The sequence below is a fragment of the Trichomonas vaginalis genome, chromosome II, assembly GCF_026262505.1.
Source record: "Trichomonas vaginalis G3 chromosome II, whole genome shotgun sequence".
NCBI lineage: Eukaryota > Parabasalia > Trichomonadida > Trichomonadidae > Trichomonas > Trichomonas vaginalis.
The window spans coordinates 8,610,118-8,632,266 of NC_067204.1; the positions used below are offsets into that span (position 1 = coordinate 8,610,118).

Consider the following 22,149-nt stretch of genomic DNA (forward strand, 5'->3'; position numbering starts at 1 on the left):
AAATATGATATTTGATGTGATATATGTCTAGACTAGCGATTGAAATATGAACAGGAGAAAGACAAGTTCTGATCAAAGGCAAACATTGGATATCAAATACTATGCTTTGTAAAAAAGTACGAAAACTGAAAAAAAAAATTGAGAGGGGGTACGAAAAAAAAGTCTGCTGTTCGTATCGACTCTCGGCTTTTTCTAGTGATTGAATAAAAAGTGACAGAAAAATTTTAATAATATAATAGGCAAGCTTTAATTTAGGGTTAATCTTTAATAATATACCTGATTCATTTAAGTCTCTAGCTCCACATTTGAATTCCATTATTCTTCCTCGCTTAAGGCTGCACTTACGCCCATCTGACTTTAATTCAAATTTTTGACAATCGGCGTGAAGCGTCATTGAAAATTAACCTTAAACACCTGAATTGAAAGCCATGTCATAGGGGCGTAAGTGCACCCTTAAATATTGGCTTTTTCCTCAAATTTTCAAATCAAATTCAATTTCTCAAAATGACGTAGAAATTATCCTTCCTGCGTTCGCCAAACGCATTCTTACATCCAGTGCTCTCTTTGTACCCTCAGAGAACTGAAAATTGCTCATGGTCATACGAAATTTCTATTCAAAATTATTCTCATATCAAAACATCCTGTTGTTATTTTATTTTGTATTGTCTATGAATAAACATATCTTTTATTATATTTTTAAAAAACTTCTTTGCAACTCACTGAAAAATATATAGTTTTGTTAAAATCAAATTTTGAATTGATGGGAATTAAAATTTATTTTCATTTCATTAATATTGTTTTTTATTTATTTCTAATGAAATCCATATTTGAAAATATCAGAAAAAGAAAAAAAGAGTATCTTAGATAAGAATATTATATTTTTGCACCATGTGAAATAAGAAGTTCGGCTGTTTCTTTATCTATATAACGTGCTGTTTTATGAAGAGCGGTTTGTCCAAAATTATCTTTTTCATTGATATTTGCACCACGTGAAATAAGAAGTTCGGCTGTTCCTTTACTATTATTTTCTGCTGCAATATGAAGAGCGGTTTGTCCATCATTATCTTTTTCATTGATATTTGCACCACGTGAAATAAGAAGTTCGGCTGTTTCTTTATCTATATAACGTGCTGTTTTATGAAGAGCGGTTTGTCCAAAATTATCTTTTTCATTGATATTTATACCTTGTGAAATATGAAGTTCGACTGTTTCTTTATTATTATGAATTACTGCTTTATGAAGAGCGGTTTGTCCAAAATTATCTTTTTCATTGATATTTGCACCACGTGAAATAAGAAGTTCGGCTGTTTCTTTACTATTATTTTCTGCTGCAATATGAAGAGCGGTTTGTCCATCATTATCTTTTTCATTGATATTTATACCTTGTGAAATATGAAGTTCGACTGTTTCTTTATTATTATGAATTACTGCTTTATGAAGAGCGGTTTGTCCAAAATTATCTTTTTCATTGATATTTGCACCACGTGAAATAAGAAGTTCGGCTGTTCCTTTACTATTATTTTCTGCTGCAATATGAAGAGCGGTTTGTCCATCATTACCTTTTTTATTGATATTTATACCTTGAGAAATAAGAAGTTCAGCTATTTCTTTACTATCTTTTTGTGCAGCATAATGAAGAGCTGTTTGTCCAAAATTATCTTTTTCATTGATATTTATACCTTGTGAAATATGAAGTTCGGCTGTTCCTTTACTATTATTTTCTGCTACATAATGAAGAGCGGTTGTTCCATGTTTATCTTTTTTATTGATATTTATACCTTGAGAAATAAGAAGTTCGGCTGTTCCTTTACTATTATTTTCTGCTGCAATATGAAGAGCGGTTTGTCCATCATTACCTTTTTTATTGATATTTATACCTTGAGAAATAAGAAGTTCAGCTATTTCTTTACTATCTTTTTGTGCAGCATAATGAAGAGCTGTTTGTCCAAAATTATCTTTTTCATTGATATTTATACCTTGTGAAATATGAAGTTCGGCTGTTCCTTTACTATTATTTTCTGCTACATAATGAAGAGCGGTTGTTCCATGTTTATCTTTTTTATTGATATTTATACCTTGAGAAATAAGAAGTTCGGCTGTTCCTTTACTATTATTTTCTGCTGCAATATGAAGAGCGGTTTGTCCATCATTACCTTTTTTATTGATATTTATACCTTGAGAAATAAGAAGTTCAGCTATTTCTTTACTATCTTTTTGTGCAGCATAATGAAGAGCTGTTTGTCCAAAATTATCTTTTTCATTGATATTTATACCTTGTGAAATAAGAAGTTCGGCTATTTCTTTACTATTATTGTAGGTTGAATTATGAAGAGATGTTCGTCCATATTTATCTTTTTCATTGATATTTGCACCGTTTGATAGGAAATATTCACAAAGAGATGGAATATTAAACATTCCAGAATTAATATAGAATTTGTTAATATCATTAGTTTGATCGAAATAAACTAAAAATGATTCAAGATTATTATGCTTTGCGCAATAAAATAAATCGATCTTTATATTGTATTCATTCATCAAGAATGTAAAAAAATCAATGTTGTGTGAAATAATTGCATATTCCATACATTCTACATCTGGTGTTTGATATTTCAAACATTCACTCAAGATCTCTATGTTTCTGCCTAAAAATGAAAATTGAAGACATTTTTGAGTTATTTCTGAGCTAAATTTCGTTCTTAACAACTTAAAACAATCAACTGCTCCATGGTAACAACATAATTCAAGTAATGAATATCCTTGATAATAAACTGGATATAAACTATTCTCAAGTGTTTGATCTTTATCAAATCCATCTATTTCAGTGAATGTAATGAATCTTTCTAAGTCATTATACATAATTGCTATGTAAATTGTATCTTCTGTATGAATTTCAAGATTTTCTGAATTCATGTTTTCAAAATCGGCAGATTTGTCTATTTCAAAATATTCTTTGTAAAACAGGAATTTTGAAATAGTTTCAACGCAGTTGACCTCTGTGACATGGTAATCATCAGATAAGAGTTTGGCAAGGTATAAATATGACTTTGTATAGCGATTATTATACGGAATTATATTTAAAATGTCTCGAATAATTATTTGGGGAGGGTGTTTATGTGAATCAATCAATTCTGTTTTGATCAGTTTGTAAATTGAGTTTAAATCTTCTTCCTTTTCAGTTTTCAGCTGATACAACGCATTATATGAATCAATGTAGTATTTACCGATACTTCGCAGTTCGCTAAATTTATTTGGATGAATGTCTTTGTCGGACATTAAAAAATCGTAAAAGGCCACGAAACGTCTCAATTTTTAACGTGCATTTTTTCGAAAATTTTCACTTGTATCGTATTAATTTTTACTGGAATCGTATTTAAATTTTAACGGTATCATATATAAAATGAGTGCGGGACAAATTTGCTAAGTGTCACTTTTTCAATAACCTTAAATTACGCTTTTCTAATTTTTTAAAAAAATAACCTTAAATTATATTTGAAGAAATTCTGTCTATGATATATGTTTTATGCTAGAATCTTGGAGTTTTCATGCACTACACAAGAGCTCCAAGGTTCCAAGAGTGAATGCTCAATAGCAATTATAGAGATGTACCTTTTCAAAATGACTTTTACTGATTAAATTTAATCAATAGAAGACATTTTGAAAAGGTACCTCTACAATTAGATATACAAGAGATTCAAAGCTTCATTTCAGATAGATTTGAAACTTTGAAACTCTTGGTAGATTTTGAGTGAATGCTGACAATCATCTTTGAGAAGGTTTTCTCTAAGAAAACCTTCTCAAAGAGGTTTCTCAGGAGCCCTGAGGCTCCCTTTCGTAATGATTGGGAGCCTTGGGGCTCCTGAGACGAAGAATGGCTTCGCCGAATCTTTGATCAGCAGAGGCCAAATGAAAAGGCCTCTGCTGATGGATTCTCAGGAGCCCTGAGGCTCCCTTTCGTAATGATTGGGAGCCTTGGGGCTCCTGCAGCAGAGTATCGCTCCGCTCCATTAATTTTCTTTTAAAAAAAGTGCCGTGTGGCAAATTTGTCCTGTTCCCTATATAAAATTTAACGGTAAGTATTTTTTTAAAAGGACATATTTGTATTTTAATATATGAACATCTTTTAAGCTCATTATAAGAAATAAATAATATGTTAGACGTGCGGAAATCTATGATCACAAAGATTTCGGAAATAATTTATCAACTTTAATTAAGTTCATAGGTATTAAATGATACAACAACAATAGAAAAGTCGAAGCAATAAGATTTTCATCCGGATGATTATATTCAAACATGCTTGTAATGATTAAGTTGAAAATTGTTATTATATTAAAGGGTTTAAATCTATGAAACCATGGATTACAAATCAGATGTATAGTTCAAAAAAAAAAAAAAATCAATAAATATCAGAACCAACCCTTAAAAACAAATTTAGATAATTCATAAATCATTAGAAAAGGGTAAATAAATAGTTTATTGAAAGGGGAAAAAAAATTAAAATTTTTAAAACAAATTACATTTAAAATACTATATATAATATATTGATAATAAATCAGTCCTTCGAAGCCTTTGAAAAAACCTTGTTGGAAGCCGTGATGATGCAATTCGACAAAATTCTTGCCATTGTCTTGTCATGTTTACTCCATTGTTCAGGGAATATCTCATTTGAGACCGGACTTGCATTAAATACAATTATTGTCCCATGCTTTTCTGTTCTGTTCTGAATAACAACAAAAGGAACTCCATCATCCCAACTTGAGATAACGCTGGCTCCTTCTTTAACGGAGAAGAGCATTCTCATGTTCTTGCAGCCAGTAAAGATCTGTTCTTTCTCTTCACTTGCAATATCTACTCCATCGTTGAAATTCGAGTCCGTTGGAGCGCGAACGTAGCAAACCTCTGCGATTTCTTGTCTAAATGCCTCAATTGGGAGCATTGAGAGTATTGGTTCGCCAATTCCGAAATCATCATTTCTATGAGCTCCGAAAGCGACGACAAGGCCACCACCGTCGGAAACGTATGTAGCTATCTTACTAGAAAGGCTCGGTGGGAATTTATAGAAGCCAAATACAAGGATTGCGTGGAATTTGTAAAAATCTGCATCCATATCTGGAGCTGCGCGCATTGCAGTGATGTTTTTGGGGTTGAAACCTGCGAATCCCATAAATTCCTTGAGATCTTCAAGCGCCCAGTTGTCAGCAGCTCCGATAATCAAACAATGTGTCCTTGCTCTTGGCAAACGACGGAAATCAATGTAACGACCTGCACTGTTAATTGCGTCGATGACGAATTGAGGTGCAATTCCGCATTCTTTTAATTTTTCTTTGCATTCTTCGGTTAATGCTGGAACACGAAGGCATTTCCATATTGGAGTAAGGTCAGCAGTGGGTTGTACCTCATGTACTAATAGAATAAACTTGAAAAGTTCATCTTCGCTACCGCAATTAAGATAATTCTCGTTCAAAATCACGGCTAAGCGATCTACAGGAATTGTAGCAAGTTTGTTCTGATCTAAGTGAAGCCACGAGTGGAGAATCTTAGCTTCGCAATGAGCAATTGACCAATTAAGGCGAATAGCATGTTTATACAATGTAATTACGCCATTATGATAAGTTTTCATCATAAATCTTTGTACTAAAACGCGAAATTCATCTTTGCCGAGCTTGTCAACGTTGGCAATGAAGTAGTGTTCGATGCAATTACATAAAGCTTCTGCAGCAATATCTTCTGGTCTTTTGGAGTAAACGGTATTAATTATTGACTCGAAGAGATCGAACTGAAGCTCGTTGAAATCATCTGGATTAAAAATTGCGATGTTATTAACGACCATATTCAAAAGTTTTTGAATAGCAGGTGCATCATGCTTAATGATATTACAAAGTTTGTTGAGAGTATCAAGAGAGTATTTTGGATCTATTTTATGAATGATAAAATCAGTTGCTAATTTAATTAATTCACTGCAATCCCAAATTAATGAAATAAACGCGATAGCAGCGATGTTTTCGTTCGTAATATTGATTGGCTCTGATGTATATATGTATTCAATGACTGTAAAAACGTCTGGTGCTGCCCATTGTGGAAAACAAAGAGTTAAGGTCTTTTCATTCGGCATTCTCTCGAAAAATACATGGAAAAACGAGCAGCGAACGTCGAAGATAAAGCGATGAACAGGAATATATTGCTTTTTTCCTGGAGGTGCGTTTGGTAAAAACAGAGTGAAATCACTAAATAATGGATTGTATAAGAGGGACTTAAAAATGCATGGTAAAGGTTTGAATGGATTTCGATCTGTTGATAACACTTCTTGATTCATCGTATTTTTATCAAAAAGTGACATATTGGATTTTTAAATCAGAATTTGGAATATCGTTTTGAAGTCAGCATATGATGAGTAATAATTTTTGTTACACCAATAACAAAATTGAATTTATCTTTATCTCCTCGAAGAGATGGCAAATATACGCATGAATAACAGTCTTTAAATTAACTTTCTGTAGTGGCGATATTGAACCTGAGTCCTTCTTAAGTTCAACCAAAGGAATAAAAGAATTTCAATCGTCTTTCATCAATCTAACATATTTGATGCAATAAATATGATAACTGGTTATATTATATGGTGTGTTTGCCAGAATAACTCTAAAATACTTATTTCAACAAAAATTTTTTATCGAATTAAATAACCTGACACATGATTTAAATAGAGAATATGTAAAATATTATAAATAAAAGGTTTTGTCAATGAGAAAATTTCCAAAAATATTTTAAATTCTCAGTTTTGATGATATTTTTAACAAATTTTCAAATTATTTTTTCAAATTCAATTTTTTTGGATTTTGAGAAACCATCAGAATGATTTTTCTAGGACCTACATCAAGTTGCCATGTCTATTCATTTACAAAACTTAAAAAACATCAACGATGCTAAAAATATCGAATATCCTTTTGAATACTAACTTTTTGTGAACCATACAATCATTCAACAACCATTGTATTTATGAATTATATCCAAAAATCATCAATATTGGAAAAAAATATGAATGAAATAGGAAATAAAGAAAACATTTTTTATTAAGACTCGAGAAAAGTCATGTAGTATTGGAATTAGGAGCATGCTGCATATTCGAAAGTTTATTAAGTGAAAAGATGTTCCAAAAAAAAAAATATCTAGAATCGAAAGTTGTACCGATGCAACTGAGTTGCTGCATTTGTGGTAAAATTACGAATGAATTGGATAGTTTTAGGTGCGCAAAGAATGAATACGAAATAATTTCTGCTAGGAAACAAAGAATGCTGATAATGTAGTCGATGCGTTAGAAACTAGTATTCTTGAATTGCTCTTTGCTTTTAAATCTTGAATTCGGAATAATTCAAGAAAATAAAAAAAATGAGAAAAGATGAAATAAGACAGTGCGTACTTCAACATACAATACAAACAAGTTTTCAGTTCACGATATCAAAATGATAATTACTTAAAGATAAAGAATCCATATTTAGATTATCATGGCCAATGGAATTTACTCCTCTACCTATAAGCATTGGTGGTTCCCTATTGTTTTCTCTATACTTCTGTAAACGTTTCGGATTGAGAATTCTTTGTGCCCCATTTGACCTTGCAGGAACAGCATCATGATAGACTGTTGTAGGAATCTTAGAGTTTTGTATTTGTCCGAATATTGGATTTGGGTGTAAATTAGCTGTTTGAGTTGCCGCCCTTTTTTCTGGTTTCTTTTTTAGAACCGATGGGATTTCCGCTGTTCTGATTCCTCTAACAGGTGGTTTAATAGTATTCATGGCTGCGTTTATTTTATTTCTGCTTTGCTTAAATTCTTCCTTCGATTTTTGGGCAAGAGTCTGAAATTTATGGTGGAGTTGCCGATACTCCTCACCTTCATCCTCTAAATCTCGTATAAATTTAAAATATTCAGGCTTAGCAGTAAAATAAACACTCATATTAAAAAAATTTTCAATTAACGTAGAAAAAACGTGACATATTTTGTAAAATTTGAATTTTATAACAAAAGCTAATCTTGAATTATCTTGGGTTATGGTCCTTTTCGTTTAGAGCTTTTATTGTGTTTCTATTTTTCCGCGATGCTGCATAATTTAATGCTGTTTTCCCTTTGTTATCTTTTGCTTTAACGTCCGCACCATGGGCAATCAGAAAATCAATTGTTTCTATTCTATCCCATTCTGCTGCAGCCATAAGGGGAGTCTTCCCATTATTATCCTTCGAATTGATATCGGCACCAAGAGTGATAAGAAGCTCCATTGTTTCTTTTCTATTCCATTCTGCTGCAGAAATAAGTGCAGTTTTCCCATTATCATCTTTAGCATTTAATTCTGCACCATGAGATGCCAATAGGTTTACAAGTTCTTGATAATTATTCATCGCAGCATAATGGAGAGCTGTTAATCCCATGCTTTCTTTGGCATCAACATTAGCTCCATTAGAAAGGAGAAGTTCTGCTATTTCTTTGTTGTTATTCCATACTGCATTATGAAGACATGTTAATCCGAAGTTATCACCAATATTTACATCTGCACCATGCGATAAAAGAAATTCCATAATACTTTTATTTTGCAATTTCATTGAAAGATGGAGAGCTGTTAATCCACCATTATCTTTTGCATTAATTGAAATACCACGTGATAAAAGAAACTCTGCTAATATGTTCAGTTTTCTTTGCAATACAAAATAAAGAACAGTACCACCAGATTTAGTTTTTGCATTAATATCTGCGCCAAGAAAAAGTATTTTTTCAATTATTCCTATATGATTGAAATTTATTGATTGAATGTAGCAATCGTTGATGTCATTCATATTAATGCAATCATAATAAACCAAAAATGCTTGAATGTTATGATATCTTTGACATTCCTCAATATTAATTGCTAATTCGTATTCATTCATCAAAAAAGTTACAAAATCAATGTTGTGGGAAATGATAGCATTGGTCATACACTTTTCATTTGGATAACATGTTTTCAAACATTCGTGCATTATCTCTGGATTGCCACCTAAAAATGATAATTCAAGACATTTCGTTGTAATTATTGAATCGAACTTTGTCCTAATAAATTTAAAACAATCAACTGCTCCATAATAACAACATAATTCAAGCAATGTATAGCGGTTGTTATTTTCCGGATAGAATTCGCTTGATAGTAATTGTTTTTCATCAAAATCATTATTTTCTGCGATCGAAATAAATTGCTCTTTATTGTCATGCATAATGGCTTCATATATTGTGTATTTTTGATGAATATCTAATGAAAAATCTTTCCAAGAATATCTTTTGAAATTTTTTTCTAAGTTATTTTTATCAAGTGATTTTCCATATTCTTTATAAACAAAGTAATCGAAAAGAGGATTTATGTTCAATACTTGATTCGGATGAAATTCTTCATAGCTCAATTTGAAAATTGTGAAGTATGATCTTAAATAACAATTATTATATAAAAAAATCTCAGACATAGTTCTAATAATCTCTTCAGCTGAAGATATTTTAGAATCTATCAAATTAATTTTGATCTTTTGGTAAATTTTGTTCAACTCCGCGTTGTCATAAGTTTTCAAAGCATATAATGATGCAAATGCATCATTGTATGCTTCACAATGAGGAAATAATTCATCAAATAGGCCAGAAGTATCACTTATGAACCTATTCATTTTTTTTATGCGATTTCTGGGAAAAGTCGTGAGAAAATCTAAATCATTTTTCTTTTTTTTCCCTCCACATAATTGCAGTTTTTAATTTCCTCAATTTTTTTGCCGACAAATAAAAATCACTTTTCATAGATGGCCCTTTCATATACACGTTAATTAATAAGTTCGATAAACATAAAAATTTAAATCAACTTCCTTTATCATCCTTGCAATCTTTTAATTTCGAAATGATAAAGATATCACTTCTGATTAAAGGATAGAAAATATATAAAGAACAAAAGGATTAAAAGAAAACAATGAGAATTAAACTTATCTTTTGAATTTTATTGAATTTATATCTATATCGCATATTCGAATGCTCTAATACATTTTAAACTAACACACATGTTCTCAAATTTTTATTTCTCTATTCATGGTGCTAGTAATTCTATTCGTTGATGAATGGTGAAGAGTTTGCCAATAAAATCGTCACTTTTTATTATTTAATGCTTTCATTCTTTGTTTTTCAAGCATTATCATGTCCAATTCCTAGCCGTCCTCCGGGCATTGTTTATAACCCAGACGCTAAGGATATCATTGTTGAGATGTATGCTGATCCATTATGCTCAGATTGTTTAGATTCGTGGTCTGCAGTGTCAGCAGCAATAACAAAATACAAAGATAACGCTAGATTCATTATCCACTTATTACCATTACCATATCACACATGGACTTTCATGGTTTCTAAAGTTATTATGGCTGCAAAATCCATCAACACATCCTACGCACCAATTCTCTTAAATTGCCTATATGCAGATGGCAATCAGAGCATGTTTTTGGGCTCAGAAGTTAAATCCGTGACAGCTGGTGATATGCAAAAGAAAGCTCTTAAATGGGCAGCAGAAAAATTAGGAATTACAGTAAACGATCTTACAAAGGCATTTGGAACACAGGAAATGAACACAAGAATCGAATTCAAATATTCTGCCGTTCATAACATCGACGGAACACCAACATTCTACATTAATGGTGTAGCATCCGATCTCTCTTCCGATTCTACAATTGATGACTGGAGCAATGTTATTGATCCTCTCTTGAATTAATTTATTATTATTTTATTTTTATGATTGAGTATTAAATTTCGTTTTCTATTTAATAAATTTTGCGTCATTATCTTTTTTCATAAGAAAATTATAATATATCTCAATTTTATATTTAATATCCCTTGAAATTGTTGTATATTCAAGGATGTCTGATAAGCTTAAAATTTTTGCTATTTTGCATAAGGATTTCAACAAAAAATTAATTATGAAAAAATTTCCTAATATTTTATTGCACAATCATCATTAAAGGAGTTACAAATTTAATCAATTATGGAGATTTTTAAATTTTCTACGAGTTTTTGTACGGCTTTAGGATAATATTGAAATTTTGTTTTTATTCTTATAAAAAAAGATCAATCTTATAAAAATTTGTTAATAAAAATAATCAAACATATTTATTAATATATTACAATTATACATTGATAATACAAAATTAAATAATCTTATGTTTTCCTTGGTTTGGAGAAATAATTCTTGGCTTTGTTGAGTTCCTTAACATTGAAGATTCTTGTCTCTTTGTCGAATTCTTCGAAGGAACAGATTGCCTTGTTGTTTGCAACTGCATTAATCTGCTTCCTGCAGTTACAGTTGGAGGAACATATTCAGGAGTTTTTCCGACAACATCAAACAAGAACTGTGCATCCAAAGTGTCGATAACGAGCATTCCTCGAAGCACTTTTCCGTACATTTTCGGAGCGAAAATTATTTTAATTGATGTCTCAGTGTTTGGACCAGGTTGAGGTTCGATGAAACCATGTTCCGGAGTTGCCGTGAACTCAGAAGCACTTCCTGAAATCATGTACGCGTGGAAAGGTGTCTGGCTTCTGAATACAGTTGGCAAAGTTATTGAAACTTCACCTGTTTTGTTCAGAAGTGACTCGATTTGCAATGTATCAATTGGTTTTCCTCTTTCTGCAGTACATGTTAAATCGAATTGCCATTCTTGTCCAAGAGGATTCTTCACTCTTAACTGTGCTGTTCCATTGCAAGGTCTCATTGGCGAGAAATTGCAGTTCACAATCAAATCAGGCGAATCTCCATCTTTGAGAATTTCTATTGGTTTAATATCCAAAATTTGTCTGAGAAATTCATTTGTCTGATTCAAATTGACTTGAACTGAATATTCACTTGCTTGGAACTCTTCAGTTTCTCCAACTAAAGGCAATGTAATGTTATTAGAAACAAACTCATTGGCTCTTGCTTTGATTACTTTGGCTTCAGCTGCTGCTGTCAAAGTGTTTCCAATAACTGGGAAAATCCATCTGACAGAACTCAACAATGATGAATTATCTGGTAAATCACCACGTGCTGGTCCTGCAAATGTTACAATGATGTGGGCAGTGAATTGTCCTTTAGTTACAGGTGTGAAAGTGAATGGAACTTGGTATTCCTCGCCAAACCACTCCAAAGTGAAGAGTTTCTTTCTGACCAAGAATTGGAAAACTCCTTCTTCGCACTCGCTGTCGATGGAAATGTTGAATCTGCATGGATAAGGGAATGAATTGTTGAACAAAACTAAGGCAGACATAGGAACACCAATCTGCGAAGAAACAATTGTTGGAGAGAATGGCTGAGGAGGTTTACCATTACCACTTAAAGAATATGTCCAATCACCAACATCTTGTGACAAAAATGAAATTTCGGCGGTTTCTTTTTGTCCAACACTTGTCGGGATGTATCTGATCTCTATTCTTCTCTTTTCCAATGGCAATAGCTGCAATGAACGCTTGGCCATAACCTGGAATGCTGTAGGATTAGTGTTCTCTATTCTAACATTCGCTTGCTTCGATAATGGGTTCTCTAAAGTGACAGTTGTCGTTGCGAATTTTCCAAGAGGAGAAGACATCGGAGCCAAAATTTGTCCTGGAGCTTCAGTAGCGTTAATCTTCAAAGCATACCAGAACTCGCTGTCATCATCTGAGTAGAAGTAGACAGAGGAAGTCCTGTTCATTGCTTTGAGAGGAGAAACAACCAATTCGTAAGTCATATTTCCGTGTGGAGGAACGATGAATTCCTTCAAACCAAACAAATCTTCGTCGGAAAGAGAAACTGTGAATGTTGTTGTTCTGTCTTTAGGATTCTGGATCTTTATAGATACAGTTGCACTCTTTCTTGCCGATGTGTTAACAGTAATTGTTTGTTCAGGAGCTGGTGAATCAACATGGATCTCTACAACATACCAAATATAACTTCCTGTTGCGATATCCGTGAATGTCAATGTTCCTGCGGAAACTCCACTTCTTTGTGCAATGACATTGAACTTAAATGGCTCAGTTATTGATCCATTCTCGAAAACAATATTTGGCTTGAAAGAAATGATTGGAACAGTCGTGGTGACTTTAACTGTTGCGTTTTTGACGAATGCTTTAACAGGCAATTCGTATTCGAAAGGAACTCTTGCTTTGCAGTTAACATTGATCTTCTTTTCTGCAGGAGGTTCATCAGCAACACCTGTTAATTTGTAGATAACTGTTGCTTCTGATGACGCGTTTGTGAGCATCAATTCGCCCTTGAATTGGCCAACTCTTAATGGAACAAAGTTAACTGTTAATTGGCCAGTTGTTCCAGGCTTTACAGATACTCTTTGCGGGGCATTGAAACAAGAATCTCCTGTTGTTTGGACTTTGAAGTTCCAAACTTCTTCTGAAGGGTTTGTCAAAGGAATATCTTGATGTACTTGTCTTCCAGACACAGTATTGAACTCGATCGACATTTCTTTGACAGCAGGAATAGCTGTTGCTGATGCTTTAAAGAGTCTGACATCATAATTACTCGTCAAAACAATTTTAACAGGGTATTCACCAGCTTTTGTCGGTTTGAAAGTGATAGGAAGTGCATTTGGTTTCGTCTTCGGATCAGCGTTTTTAGAAAGAACTAATTCGCTTGGAATATCGAAATAAGTCGAAGCAGAATTAGAGACATTGAACTTTATCTGGTTGAATGATGACTTAAAGATCGCTTCCATCTCTCTGCATCTTGAAGTTATCATGTCTTGAAGTTTCCTGTCGCTTGCAAATTTTCCGGAATTGTTGACTCTTTCGTAACTGTAAGCCAACTGTTTAATCAAGGCTTGGTTGATTGGATCAACATTCACAGAGTACGATGTCTTCTTTCCTGCTTCACATTTCATCTTATTTGCGGCAACTTCAACGGCATTTGGTAAAATTGACTTCGCTTCGACTTGGATTACGAATTCTCCTGCATTTGTGTCTTCGAAAAGAAGTAACAATCTGTAAGTGCACAAATCAATTGGTAAGAACTCAATGGCAACTGTCTGTGTGGAATTCTCGTCAATGAAGTCAACATGTGTCTGATCAATCACGAAATTCTGATGTGCTTTGAGAAGTGAAGTGAAATTGGAAGTTTTTGATTGGCTTGTAACTATTTCTTCTTTTGATGATTCATATGGATTTGCTATGAACTCTTGGATCTGTGTAGCAATAGATTTGTTTGAGCCAACTTGTTTGCCGTTCTCGTCTTGTATCTTCGAGATCTTGTAAAAGAGTTTTGCCTCACTTTTGACACCAATGAAATTTTTGACATTTAAGTTAATTTTCGTTGGTTGATAAATGATTCCTTCATAAGCGGAAATCATATCAGGCTGAACGATTGACACATCGGAGTAAATGTCAATTACAATTGGCGCCGAGAATATAGGGACATGGGACTCTCTTCTTGTCGTTGTCGGCATTGTTTCTCCATCTTCTGTGTTCGAAGTTATGTATCTTGGTCTCAAAGGTGTCAAAATCAATCTGGCTGTTTGTTTCTTAATTGTTCTGGCAGTGAAAATGACATTCAAGTCTGCGGAAGAGTTAGGAGGAATGACGAGACAGTCATTAGGAAGTGAATAGGCAGCAGATCCTTCTAAAACCGCTTTGTAAGTTATTTCTGCTTTCGAAGGATTTTGAATTTGAACAGCTTTTGAAATTGTTTTGTGCAAAGTTGTTGTGAAGTCAACTTGAGAGATAGGAATGAATCTTGGCAATGTCTCAAACAGATAAGCTGAAACAATGGCCAACACACAATCACTCTTTGAAGAAATCTCATCGGCTGTTGGACTGAAAGCCAATTTCAAAGATTTCAATGAAGAAGTGAATAAAATCGCGTTGTCTTCAGGTGTTGAATGATCAACTAAAGGGTTAGGAAGAGGTACCTTTAAAGCAGTTGTATGTGCTTTAAGAAGGGCTGCAAAACATGTTGCATCTGATAAAGCATCAAAACAATTTACAGATTTCTGCCAATCTTGGTATTGAACACAAGAATGAACTGAAATCCATTTTAACAATGTGCATTCAGCGGTTGAATAAATGTTGGACAAAGGAACATTCTTGTTCGGTCTGCATATCTCATTCAAAGTGTCATCCATGTTGGCGAATCTCGATGTAGATTGTGTCAATGATTTTACTGCATCAGAAAATCCAGGTTGTTGATTCAATCTTTCTTGATCGATTCTTCCAACAATGAAAACTTTGAACAGCTGCATGATGATGAACATCCAACACTCATTGCTTAGCTCTGAATAGAAATTCTCAGCAATCTTTAATCTCTGCATTAAAGCGTTGGAGAATGACTTCGAATTTGTGAATTCACTTAATTTTGTTTGGTCAAAAGAAGACAAACTTGGAGCGTTGAAATAGTCAATTCCAAGGAGCTGTTTAGTTATTCTGTATCTCATGACGTTGACGAATTCTTGTCTATCTAATAGATACTCTGGTTTAATATGGCTAACTAAACATCCCATTGATTGCAAAAATCTGACAATTTTCTTCATTGCGTCGAGTTGTCGTGAATTTATGTCATCTTTCACTTTCTCGCTGTTATCCACATTAGGACGTCTTCCTCCTGATATGTTCTCAACCAGTTCTAATAGTGTGGACCCGTTGTTTCTTATGAAATCGCCAGGGAAGTCAGAAATTTGAGTATTTACCGATAAAGCATTCAAATATCTCAAAATAAATTTGACAGTTTTTGGATTATAAGTTGATTTCCATTCTTGACCTTTAAGTTCAATTATATCTGCAGCGTTGAGGAATCTACAAGGAAGGAAAGAAGATGTTTCAATTGTTTTCGCATCAATAGTTATTGGAGATCCTTTAGAAGACTTAATTTCTGGTTTGTTTGAGTAAAAGAACGGATACAAAGTGAAAACAGAATTATCTGTTGCGCAAGTAACAGTGAATGAACAACCATTTCCACTGTCGTCAATTATACCTATCATTGTACTGAACGCCATTGGTTTGTTCGACTGGAAACTGACGACAACAGGTAGTTTAACAGTTGTATGCAACAACTGATTGCCATCAGGGAAACTGACTTTTACTGGGAAGCTTGTTTCGCTCGCTGATGTTTGTACTCTCAAATTTGAACCGATAAAACCGTCATTATTTACATAAACTGTCATTTGAGATTTGACGCCTAAAGGAACAATCGGGAGAACAACATTTGGCTGGGATATTGAGAAGAGCTTTGATGTTCCAACACCTGCTAATTGGATTTCACTGACCATTGATTCTTCTTTTTCTTTTGCCATTTTAACTAAAAGTGGCAAATGAACGTTATAAGGAACAGCTTCTCTTGCTGTGAATAACACGTGAACAACAGTTGTTGCTCCAGGAGCTATTGTATCATTGAATGGCTCGAAAGAGAAAGCAGCTGGATTGCCAAGTGCTGAGTTATCAATTCTCCAAGGAATTGGATTTTTGCTCTCATTTACTAAACTGATAACACGAGAAATTGATCTTGCATGTGGATTTTGTGGATTATAAATAGGCATGATTCCGAAATCCAATGCAGTACTTGATATAGTTATTGGCGCTTTGATGGCTTCAGCACTTACAATTGGTTGTAAATGGAAAGATGATGCTGAAATAACATTCATCATCGTGAAAGGAAGTTCAAATGAATGTTCGGCAGCTGTTGAAGGTTGGAAAACAAGATTGAACTTTATTGATGTTCCTTCTAATAAATAGAACTTGTAAACCAACCCGTTATTGTCATCATCACTTGTTTCAGAGATTGCTGCTTGTGATTCATTGATTTGACTCTCAATGGCTGTTGAAGTAGATTCAGTTGTTGGCAAATACTCATTTTTAGTAACGAAAATCGGATTCGAAACTAAAGAAATTGAGTTTGTCGTTTCATTATTTGCTCCATCAGCGAGTTCTGTTGAATATTCAATTCTAAAATCAGGATGTGCACTTAAATCCAAGAATAAGATCGCAGGAATTTGTCCGGTATTTTGTATTGTTGCTTCAATAGAAGAACTCGAACCAACAAACAATCTTCCGAACTCGAAAGCATTGACAGATAATTGTACATGTGGTAATTCACTTTGTCCTGTAACATTAAATGTCAATGGATTGGAACCAGCGATTTGAATATTAACAGGAAAATCAAATGCAGCAGCATGTACTGACTTGAAATTCAATTGTAATGTCTGTGAATCATGTGCAGGAATACGACCATTCATTGGAATAATCTGTAATTCAGCAGTGTTATCATAAGAAATGCTGAATATTGCATCGTCATCACCAGAATTTTTGATTCTTAGTGCTTGAGATTTTAATATTCCGATAGGTATCAATCCCAAATTGACGAATTTCTTGTTCAATGAACATTTAGGAGCTCCAATATCACCAACACATTTAAGAGATCTCGTTTGACCTCCTGAAACGTTCAACAACAAAGTTGCTTCATCATGGGAATGAGTTTGTGGGAAATAAGTAACTTCGATGTTTTGTGTTGAATCAGGATCGATTTTACCACTTGTTTGTGATAAACTGAAAACCGGAGTTAACCCTGTCCACGAATATTCAGCAATAGAATTCGATTTGTTTATAATTGTCACGAATTCCTTGATGTAAGGTGAAACAGAGTCAGGCGAAAATCTGAATTCAATCATCTGTCTTGATAATTGTAATTCTATTGGAACAACTTGCGCAGAGACATTAAATGTGTAATTATGATGTCCGTTGATTGTATATTGTATTGTTCTCATGAAATTCTGTTGTTTTGTACTGAAGAATCTGATATCGAAACCAGCAGTTTGTTTTGGCAAAATTACTTGTGATGATGGTGATGATTTCGATAATTCTTCGTACTCGTATTTCATGGAAACAACAATATGCTGCTGCAAGTTATTAGTTATTGTAAATGATTTAGCTGATGTTGAATAAACAGAAACATGGCCAAAATTAACAGTTTGATGACTTGCAGAAACCAATAATTGTTGTGCTGGTGTTAATGGTTTAGAACATTCATTAATTTCTGCAGGTGTTGTTGGCTTCGGTTTGAATTTCTTCTTGATAAGAACATTCTCATCATTATGCGATCGTTTTGTATTCAAAACTTGATCGGGATCATCTCCATTTTGAGAGGAATAACCGTTTTTTGAAGTATTTGAGAAATACAAAGGATTTGAAGGGTCCAAAATCTTTGGTTCGGGTGGTTGCAAACCGTTATACAAATCATCATTTTTCTCTTCTTCTTCGGCTTGTTTTGACTTAAGAGTTTTCATTTGTGTTGACACGTATTCTTTCAAATCTTCTTTAGTGAATTGTCCTTGTGTTGTTTTGAGGTATTCTTCGCCTTCGCTCTTTAGTTTCGATCTCAACTGTTGGAGACGAGTTACTGACTCTCTTTTGGCTGCATACTCAGTAATGTATCCATCAAATCTTTCTCTCATTTGACTGGAATGTCTGATTCCTTCCAAACCATCAGTAAACCTTCTGTCTGGATGTTCTGCGGAATATTTCGCGTTCTCATTGGTTTCGTAAACAGGAACACGTCTAAATGGTTTGTCTGATAATTGCCCACAAACTCCAATTAAATTGATTTCTTTGACAACTAAACCATCGTTAAAAGTGACATTTGTATTGAAATTGAATTCACCGTAATTTTTAGGGAAGAAAATCACTTTTACGACTGATGATGATTCCTTTGGTATTGTACCTTTGGAAGGCTCGAATCTGAAGTGAGCAATTGGCTCAATTTTGTATTCAATCGGAAGGAATTTTGATGTATTGAAGATTGTAAGTTCTTTGACTGTTTTTGCTTCGATTTCGCACTTGTCAAAGACAAAATCATACGAAGATAGCTTCAAATAACTTTGAACTCCCTTACCGGACATTGAAAATTCCAAATGTTGTCCGGTTTCCACGACTTCTATTGTATTTACTTGGTTGAATTGTAAATCTATATCTTCTAGTATCGGTTTGGATGGAATCGGAGGAATAAATTGGAAATCTATATCCATTTTTCCATTTGGCTCAAGAGTTCCTTCAGATGGGTAAGCTTTGAATACAATCTCTTCTTCTGCAGGTCGTTTAGGTTTGGCTTTTCCCTTGTTGGTGTCTTCTGAACCTAAAATCACAAATGATCTTTTTGAAGCTCCATTGTTTATGAGCTGTGCTGTAATAATACGTTTCTGTCCAAAGAAGACTGTATCAAAATCGAAACTTTTAATGGATTTTCCTTGATATGAGAGAGATAAAGTATGAGCGACTGCTTCTGCTGTAATAACGATTGGTTTTACTTGCTCTGATGATCCTTTGACATTAACATTGAGATTTATAGTAACAGGACCTGGCTGAGGTATCTTAATTGTTGCAGAAATTTCGACAGATTTACTTGGTGCAATATTTCCACTTGAAGGGCTGAGAGAAAGTATATCATTTTCCCATTTTAATTCGAATGAGCCTTCTCTTACACCAATGTTTGTCATTGAAAATGCGAACTTGTAGGCGAAATCTGTAGGAATAGATCCTAGTCTGATATTTTGTGTATCAGGAACAATTCTAGGACTTGGAGGTGTAGCTGTGACTGGAATTGAAATCTTTTGCTTTGGGCATTCAACAAAAAGTTCAGCAGATTTTGGCTGATCATCTTTTGGCGAATATTTAATTGTAGCATTCACTTCGAGTCCGGGTGGGACAATAATTGTTGGCTGTGTGAAAAGTAAGAATGGTGAATTTGGTGAAAGTTTGAATCTAATTGGCATCGGAGACTTTCCACAATTAGTGGCCCAAACTTGAATCGAGTCGGACTCACCTGCTTTTAAGTCTCTAAAGTGGACGGAGTCCGGAACTACTTGAATTAGCCCCTTCTCCATGAATGTTCGTTTTTTCGGCCTATTCAATTTTTTTCAGTATTGTATTTTTCAGTGAGCATATGTAAAATTTATACTAATGGCCAAAAGAACCATGAATATTTATAGAACCGAACAACATTATTAATCCACACCTCATCGAGGCTGAAATTAAACATATTTCCACACCAATTAATAAATCATTCAAAAACTATACATGATACAAGTATAAATAATACTAACTTCAAGATTCTAAGTGATATTTAAACGCTTGATGCATATTCTTACGTAAAAAATAATTCTAACATATAATCTTCATTATATATCATCCATGAATGTATACTTAATTTTATGACTTAAGTGAATAAATTTTGCACATTATTTGAAAATAATAATAGTTTATGGATGAAATTACAATATCTTAATGCGTTCGACTTTAGTTCTGTGATGTATTCATTACATATCTACTAGCTTAGTTGTGTTTAATAAAACATATCTGCAGTCAATGCTTTTCACATGCAAAACTAAGACTTTTATATTTTTTGATGCCATATCCAAAGATTCCTCCAATAAAATACAGTAAATTGAGAAGTATCTATAAATACTATATCGATTCATATATTGCATTATATCAGTTAAAAACGGAAAATGAGGAAGAATTAAGGAAAATTTACAAAATGATCAAAATGGAATTGATTGATTCCAAGAAATGCCATCCCAAAAATGTTATTAAAAATATTTTAAATATCATTCTGTATAATAATCGCTATGCAAAGTCATATTTGGAACTTGCAAAATTAATATTTGATGAATATCATGTCAACGAGGTCAGTGATATCATAAATATTTCAAACTTCCTGTTCTATAAAGAGTATGGAATTAAATTAAACAACTCTCAAGGTTTCGGCGAAATTAAATTAACAAATCTCGATGTTCATTCAGAAGATACAATTTACAGAGCAATTATGTATAATGACCTAGATATATTCATCTCATTCACGGAGAGAGAAGGGTTTAATAAAAATAAAAAACTCAAGAGCAGTTTATATCCAGAATCTAAAGCAAGATATTCATTACTTGAATTATGTTGTTATCACGGAGCAATTGATTGTTTCAAGTTTTTAAGAGTGAAATTTAACTCAAAAATAACTCAAACATGCCTTCAATTTTCATTTTTAGGCAGAAACAAAGAGATCTTGAGTGAATGTTTGAAATATCAAAAACCAGATGAAGAATGTATGGAATATGCAATTATTTCACACAACATTGATTTTGTTACATTTTTGATGAAGGAACACAATATAGGGATCGATTTATTTTATTGTGCACAGTATAATAATCTTGAATCAATGTTAGTCTATTCTGATCACAATTACAAAGACTATTTTAATTTTAACAAATGTTTACTCTATTCAGGAATGTTTGAAATTGCATCTCTATGCGAATATTTCATTTCACATGGTGCATTTATCAATGTGAGTAATTCTCACAGACAAACAACTCTTCATTTTGCAACAATTAATGATTGTAAAGAAATTGTGGAACTTCTTCTTCTACATGATGCAAATATCAATAAAAAAGATATTTACGGAAAAACTGCGCTTCATTGGGCAGCATATTATAATAGTAAGGAAACGGTCGAACTTCTTATTTCATATGGTGTAAATATCAATGAGAAAGATGACTCTGGATATACTGCTCTCGATTTTGCGGCTTGTTTTAATCATTACGAAATTGCCCAACTTCTTATTTCAAATGGCGCGAATATTAGTGAAAAAGTTAAAAATGAACTAACTGCCCTACATTTTGCAGGATTACATAATAGTAAAGAAACAGTTGGACTCCTCATTTCTTATGGTGTAAATATCAATCAGAAAGATAAAACTGGATACAACGCTTTTAATTTTGCAACACATAGAAATAGTCAAGAAACAGCGGAACTTCTAATTTCATATGGTGCTACTATCAATGCAATGATTGCTAGAATGAAAATTAAATAAAGAATATCTTTTTGTGAAATAATAAATAGTGATATTTGTTAAGGATACACTTTTTCTCCGTCTGACAATATTTTCAATTCTTGCGTTTAAGGTTAATTTTCAATGAATCCTTACATCTTATGTAAGGATTTTTTTTACCCAAGATACAGTATAGAAATTAGGCTCACCTTCATTATCAATATCGAAATTGCTTTTGTCAGAGTTAGGAACCATTCTCATTCCGAAATCTCAGGCAATCAAAACAAATGTAGAGATTTCATTAGTTTCTTTGTTTTGATTTATTTTTAAGTTTATAATTGAAATAATCTTGAAATCAATT

At 33.2% G+C, this 22,149-nt stretch overlaps 7 protein-coding genes across 7 annotated transcripts, besides 2 other annotated features; 2 read left to right on the plus strand and 5 right to left on the minus strand.

Annotated features, from left to right (window-relative positions):
- Nucleotides 1–329: 329 nt before the first annotated feature.
- Nucleotides 330–456: a mobile genetic element.
- Nucleotides 457–873: 417 nt separating this feature from the next.
- On the minus strand, nt 874–3,273 carry TVAGG3_0508750 (cyclin-dependent kinase inhibitor 2C-related family; the record flags this gene model as incomplete). The annotated part of the gene is made up of 1 exon (XM_001583366.1): nt 874–3,273. The coding sequence occupies one exon, from the start codon at nt 3,271–3,273 to the stop codon at nt 874–876; it is 2,400 nt and encodes a 799-aa protein (XP_001583416.1).
- Nucleotides 3,274–3,399: 126 nt separating this feature from the next.
- Nucleotides 3,400–4,053: a mobile genetic element.
- Nucleotides 4,054–4,458: 405 nt separating this feature from the next.
- On the minus strand, nt 4,459–6,319 carry TVAGG3_0508770 (HL07962P-related family; the record flags this gene model as incomplete). The annotated part of the gene is made up of 1 exon (XM_001583365.1): nt 4,550–6,310. The coding sequence occupies one exon, from the start codon at nt 6,308–6,310 to the stop codon at nt 4,550–4,552; it is 1,761 nt and encodes a 586-aa protein (XP_001583415.1).
- A 1,117-nt stretch (nt 6,320–7,436) lies between these two features.
- TVAGG3_0508780 (uncharacterized protein) lies at nt 7,437–7,946 on the minus strand (the record flags this gene model as incomplete). The annotated part of the gene is made up of 1 exon (XM_001583364.1): nt 7,437–7,946. The coding sequence occupies one exon, from the start codon at nt 7,944–7,946 to the stop codon at nt 7,437–7,439; it is 510 nt and encodes a 169-aa protein (XP_001583414.1).
- An 82-nt stretch (nt 7,947–8,028) lies between these two features.
- TVAGG3_0508790 (spectrin binding) lies at nt 8,029–9,666 on the minus strand (the record flags this gene model as incomplete). Its single annotated transcript, XM_001583363.1, has 1 exon — nt 8,029–9,666. One exon carries the CDS (start codon nt 9,664–9,666, stop codon nt 8,029–8,031), a length of 1,638 nt encoding a protein of 545 aa, XP_001583413.1.
- Nucleotides 9,667–10,124: 458 nt separating this feature from the next.
- On the plus strand, nt 10,125–10,799 carry TVAGG3_0508800 (tRNA 5'-leader removal; the record flags this gene model as incomplete). Its single annotated transcript, XM_001583362.2, has 1 exon — nt 10,149–10,745. The coding sequence occupies one exon, from the start codon at nt 10,149–10,151 to the stop codon at nt 10,743–10,745; it is 597 nt and encodes a 198-aa protein (XP_001583412.1).
- Nucleotides 10,800–11,019: 220 nt separating this feature from the next.
- TVAGG3_0508810 (cilia- and flagella-associated protein 47 family) lies at nt 11,020–19,863 on the minus strand (the record flags this gene model as incomplete). The annotated part of the gene is made up of 1 exon (XM_001583361.1): nt 11,179–19,854. One exon carries the CDS (start codon nt 19,852–19,854, stop codon nt 11,179–11,181), a length of 8,676 nt encoding a protein of 2,891 aa, XP_001583411.1.
- Nucleotides 19,864–20,375: 512 nt separating this feature from the next.
- On the plus strand, nt 20,376–21,830 carry TVAGG3_0508820 (proteasome regulatory particle assembly; the record flags this gene model as incomplete). The annotated part of the gene is made up of 1 exon (XM_001583360.1): nt 20,376–21,830. One exon carries the CDS (start codon nt 20,376–20,378, stop codon nt 21,828–21,830), a length of 1,455 nt encoding a protein of 484 aa, XP_001583410.1.
- Nucleotides 21,831–22,149: the final 319 nt, after the last annotated feature.